General features: G+C 53.9%; 1 protein-coding gene across 1 annotated transcript; it reads right to left on the bottom strand.

Moving 5' to 3' along the window:
* Positions 1–4,494: 4,494 nt before the first annotated feature.
* LOC116853027 lies at positions 4,495–5,205 on the bottom strand. The gene is made up of 2 exons (XM_032833879.1): positions 5,140–5,205; positions 4,495–4,776 (listed from the first exon to the last, which is right to left on the bottom strand). Exons 1-2 carry the CDS (start codon positions 5,203–5,205, stop codon positions 4,495–4,497), a joined length of 348 nt encoding a protein of 115 aa, XP_032689770.1.
* Between the last annotated feature and the right edge of the window lie 367 nt (positions 5,206–5,572).

Consider the following 5,572-nt stretch of genomic DNA (forward strand, 5'->3'; position numbering starts at 1 on the left):
CTGTCATACCATCTATTTCTAGCTATGTAACTGGGGGGCTTCGCCCCCCAGACCCGCCTGTCACGGGGAGTGGGGGCTGTAGTCTTTTGTGAGAAATTCACTTTTTGGCTTAAGCACGAGACTATAGCCCCCACCCCCCGTAATAGGGGGTCTGGGAGACGAAGCCCCCCAGTTACATAACTAGAGATAAATGATATGATAGATTTTCTAACCTAACACGCCCTCAAATTTGTCTATTAATATCTCGCTTCGCAGTAGAGAGCGACGATTTTGTCAGAGGAAAAAGTTGTTTGGCATACGAAAACGCGTCGATTGAGTCTATTTTCATCGAAATCGGAGGTGTTGCCGTTAAACTAAATAATTATCAAAACCACAATTTACACTCTGCACCACAAATAGTAGTACGAAAATTGGAGTGAGTCCCAGGTGCGCACATTGCAAACTGACACATCCAATCATATGTCGTTGTTTATAGAGCCTCTAGAATATCTCCAGGCATATGACGTTGTGGTTGGATGTGATAAAAACGAAATAAAAACACAAATATTTTCTACAAAACTATTTTTTATTTTTCATCAGTTGCATATCCATTGCATAAACAAACAATACATAATTAAATGATGATAAAATAAACGGTGCACATCATTCTGTGTCCAAATGAACAGGCAACTGGACGATGTTCAAGTAAACGGTGTCCAAATGAACAGTGCGCATCCTTCTGTGCCCAAGTGAACAGTGGGCGATTGAACGGTGTCCAAGTGAACGGTGTCCAAATGATCGGTGTCCAAATGATCGGTGTCCAAATGAACGGTGTCCAATTGAACGGTGTCCAAGTGAACTGTGTCCAAATGAACGGTGTCCAAGTGAACAATGTCCAAATGAATGGTGTCCAAGTGAACAGTGCGCACCCTTCTGTGTCCAAGTGAACAGACAAGCAATTCCACGGTGTCCAAGTGAACAGTGTACAAATGAACAGCACGCATCGTTCTATGTCCAAGTGAACACCTGAATGGTATCCAAGTGAACGGTGTCCAACTGAACTGTGTCCAAGTAAACGGTGTCCAAGTGAACGGTGTCCAAATGAACGGTGTGTAACTGAACGACGTGCATTTTCTTTCGTGTCCAAAAACAACGGTGCCCAAAAGTTTCGTGTCCAAACGCACCGTGTCCAATTGAACTGTGTGTCAAATGCCGTGTCCATTTGCAACCTGTCCATTTGTAACGTGTCCAATTGTACTGTGTCCAAGTGCACCGCTCCCGGTGTTGGAGGCTCGGCCACATCCGAGCGGCCTGCTCTGCATCGACAGACTGGAACGGGCTATATTACCGGTGTGGGCACATCGCGCTAGCGTGCAAGGAGGAGGCGGCCTGTGCAGTGTGCCGCAAGGAGGGGCGAGCCTCGGACCACCGGATGGGTGGTTCCGAGTGCCCGCTGGTGGGAGGTAGCCCGGCTAGCGGACGGCTAGAGGGCCATCGTAGGGGCCGGCCGCCGAACGCGGCGGCGACGGGTCAAGGAGACCAGTGGCCCGTGGGACGGGCGGGCCACATCCTATCGCGGGAGGTGGAGATGGCCCCGGTCTGACATCAGACCGGGGCCGCGGCGCCGGCTGACCATCTGGCCGGTCTCTCTCCTCTATGGGCCGCTGGGGGGGTGCGCGGGGACGCACCCTCCTAATTAAAGCGGCCCGGGAGGGAGGCGGCGCGGTGTTGGGTCGCACCGCGCTTCTGCTAAGAGGGATTGTGACGGGGAGTAGTTATTTACCCCCGGTTCGGGAGGTGTCCTTCAAACAGCGGAGGGGGGCCTGGCGGATTGTATGCGCAAGTAGTTCCCGCGGGCCTCCTGACGACCGCCGAGGGCGGACCCGCCAGGTGTTTTAGTAGGTAGGGCCCCCGTCGATTTTCGACGGGGGAGGAGTCCCACATAACCTGCGGTCTCCCCCCAGAAATCGCGGGTATACATAAAGCATTTCCCCTAACTTAACCAAAAAAAAACAAAAAAAGGTGTTTCCGTGAAGACGTGGGTTCCACGATAAAATATCTGGGACTTGTCTTGGATGGTACATGGAGGTTTCAGAAGCATTTCGAGCTTCTGGCCCCGAAGTTGGGCAGGGTGGCCAATATGTTAGGTGACCTCCTGCCCAACCTCGGCTGCCCAAAAAGGAAGGCACGGCGGCTGTATGCCGGCGTCGTCCAGTTCATGGCCCTGCACGGGGTCAGTGCGAGGTCTGGGCGAGTGCGATGGCGACCAACCAGCGCATCATTGCGCTGGCACACCGCGCGCAACGGTGGGTCACCATTCGCCTCGCCCGGGCCTATCGGACGACGTCGCTTATGGCCACCACGGCCCTGGCCGGTCTCCCCCGCTGGAGCTCCTTGCACAAATGCATGCCGAAGACCTATCGGCGTGTCAAGGAGCTCCGTGCCGGGAGACTTCGAATATCTGGCCAGGGCCATAGGAATCGCAAATTGCAGGCTCATCAACGCCTCTTTCTAAGGTGGAGCATCCACCTGGAGGGGCGACGGGCCGATCAGGAACAAGGGTCGCCGAGGCCATCCGGCCCTGTCTACAAGAGTGGGTAGACAGGACCCGTGGAGAACTGTCCTTCCGGACGACGCAGGTACTTACCGGACATGGATGCTTCGGTGAGTATCTGCATAGGATTGGTAGGGAGCCTAACTCCCGCTGTCACCACTGTGGTGCTGAAGTGGACTCGGCGCAAAGTACCCTGGAGGAATGCTTCTCCTGGGTGATAGAGCGCCGAGTTCTAATTGATGTGGTGGGAGCGGATCTCTTCCCCGGCCCTCATCAGGGCCATGCTTGGGGGAGATGAGAGCTGGTCCGTCGTCACCTCCTTCTGTGACACAGTCGTATCACAGAAGGAGTCGGAAAGGGGCCGGCGGGGCGAAACCACCGCCCCCCGGGATGGGGTGAGGCGCCGCAGAAGAAGAGCGTCGCCACACTTACCCGCGCATTAGCGCGGGTTTGTAGGGCTGCGCGCCCGTTGGAGGGGACGTTACCGCTAGCGTTCCCTCCCCCGGTGTACCTGCGGGTACCTGCGCCGCCGTCTCCAACAATGTCACCGGGTCCTCTTGATCAATGGAGGACCCGGCCTGGGGGAGATATAAGGCGCCTGATCGGGCGGGGGAAGCGCGTCGCAACGCGTGACTCCACCCGTGACAAGGAGTCAAACCAGGCGCCTCCGGGAGGGGCGCAGAGCGGCCGGTTCGCAAGGACGGACTCTTAAGCCGCTCACCCCCTCCCAGAGCCAGGAGGCTTTTGACCAAGAGAGGCGGAGAGGAATCTCGACCCCTCCGCCCCCCACAATCTTGGTCGGAAGCGTAGGAGCGGGTCGAGTCCAGACGGGACCGGGCTCGGTCAATAGCGCCCTTACAGGTGAAGTGTGATCGGACGGGGGGACCCACGTCCGGTCATGGAAGATTGGTGACACAGGCCGGGAGGGAATAACATTCCTCTTGGTCCGGTAAGGGTGCGGGGTTTAGGTTTTTCCCGCTTTGCGGCTGAGGGTGTCCCGGAAGTAATGCGCAAGCGGTTCCTGGGACGCCCTCGCAATAGCCGCAAGGGGTTCGACAGAGGTTTTAGTGGGTAGGCCCCCCGTTCCCCCGGACGGTTAGTTCCGGGGAGGAGAGTCCAACATTACCCCTGGGAAAGTCCCGTATTTCCCGGGGGTGTGCGTAAAGCATTTCCTCTGCCTAAACAAAAAAAATGGTGTTCCATTTGCAGCTGCCTGCAATGCCCTCTCCATTTCTCCGCCTCCTCTTTGCGCCTCATATCTGTTGCAAATATATTTACAGCACGCCGTGCCTCTTCAGACCCAAGCATTGGTTTAATAACCGCCGCTAATGTCAGGTAGCTTCCTATAGCCCTTGTCAGGTCCGCCCTCTGGGTACTCCATTCCGCGCAAATTGTACTGGGCTGGGTCCTCTCTTTCTCCGCACTGGTCGCACTGGTTGTTATCTCGTTTCCCTATCCGCTTCAGGTAATCGTTGAAACAACTATGTCCTGTGATCATTTTGGTCAGATGAAAACTGAGACCCCCTTTCCTTTTTTCCACCCAATCGGAGAACCTGGGTAAAATAACCACTCTTACTCTAGCGCCCGATATGTTTGGCTGCCTCAAGTGGATCTCCCACTGTCTTTTGAGGAGCACTTGCTCCATCGCTCTGATTTCATTGTCAATACTGGGTGTCCAATCTTTTAGCCTCCCTAATTCTTACATAGATCCTCTTCTGTAAGGCACCTGCCAGATATAGTGGTGGCGTCCAAGTAGTGTCGCCGCTTCGTAGGACACTGTCCTGTATGCAGCAATCACTCTCAGAGCGACGTATCTCTGCACCCGTTTCAAAGGTAACTGCGCTCTCTGCAACACCGACGAGGACGCCGACGAAGCTAGCGAGTCACCACACCGGTGCGCCATATAGCAAGACCGATGACACCACCGTTGCATATAACCTCCTTTTGGTTTCCATTGGGCCTCAAAGATTTGGCATCAGCCTTCCTAGGGATCTGGCCACACGTAAAGCTTTATCCGCTACGTACTCAAAGTGCTGAGTAAATTTCCACTTGCTGTCTAGCATTATACCCAAATACTTGAAGGTGTCACCAGGTCTCTCGTCCACGTCTCCAATCCTCACCTCCGGCACAACACTCGGTCTCCTTCTTGGTCCATAGAACAGAATCACTTCCGTTTTAGCCGCCGACACCTCCAGGCCCAGCTGTTCTATACGCCTTATGGTACGTCCCACTTGTAGATTGGCCTTTGCAATCACCGATCCGACATTATCCGCTGCTACCAGATAATAAAAGTATTATCGGCGTAACATGTTAGGGCGCACCCGTCCTCCGTTCCCGATCTCAACACCGCATTATACGTGATGTTCCACAAGAGTGGCCCCAAGACCGACTCCTGTGGAACTCCCGCCCAAACTGCCCTTTTCCTCGTCTCTCCCCCCATTACTCCGTATTCTATCCATCGTTCTGATAGATACGCAGCTATGATCCTCCATATATAGTTAAGGAATCCTTCCTCTCAAGCGCCTTGCGTATTTTCGTCTAGGGGATCAAGTTGAAAGCATTTTTAATGTTTAAACTGATCCCAAAACATATTGCCCATCTCTTACAGCTTCTGTTGTCATCTGTTGGACCCTAAGTATCGCGTCAGGTGGAACGACCTTCTCTAAAACCATACTGATTGTCCGCAAGATCGTTGAGCGGGTTCTCGTTCATCCAGTCCGACATGCGTTATGCCAGGATTTTTTCTAGCACCTTTCCTATCTCATTTTACAGGCATATTGGTCTTGCCTTCAGCACCGTTTCCACCCGAGGATTGCCCTTTGGAATAAGAACCAATATTGCCTCTTTCCACTCTGCCGGGAAGCTCCCCTCTCTAAGGCAGGCCGTAAAGCATTTCGCTATTCTGTCTATTACTGCATTCGGTACTTTCCTCCACGCCATGGCCGTGAAGCCGTCTATTGCAGGGGCTCTATTCTTTGCGCCCCTCTTCTTCACGACCGTTCGCACTTCTGCTGCCGACACCTTCCATCTTTCCTGCTA

The sequence above is a fragment of the Odontomachus brunneus genome, unplaced genomic scaffold (assembly GCF_010583005.1).
Source record: "Odontomachus brunneus isolate Ranch 3 - 2012 unplaced genomic scaffold, Obru_v1 Obru_scaffold_269, whole genome shotgun sequence".
NCBI classification, from domain to species: Eukaryota; Metazoa; Arthropoda; class Insecta; order Hymenoptera; family Formicidae; genus Odontomachus; species Odontomachus brunneus.

What these genes read in the sequence shown, in the direction of transcription:
- LOC116853027 (XM_032833879.1), bottom strand. Translation starts at nt 5,205, where the DNA reads ATGGTTTTAGAGAAGGTCGTTCCACCTGACGCGATACTTAGGGTCCAA. An exon ending in AACAGATGACAACAGAAGCT is followed by an intron (nt 4,777 to 5,139) that starts GTAAGAGATGGG and finishes GTGATTGCAAAG; the next exon opens with GCCAATCTACAAGTGGGACG.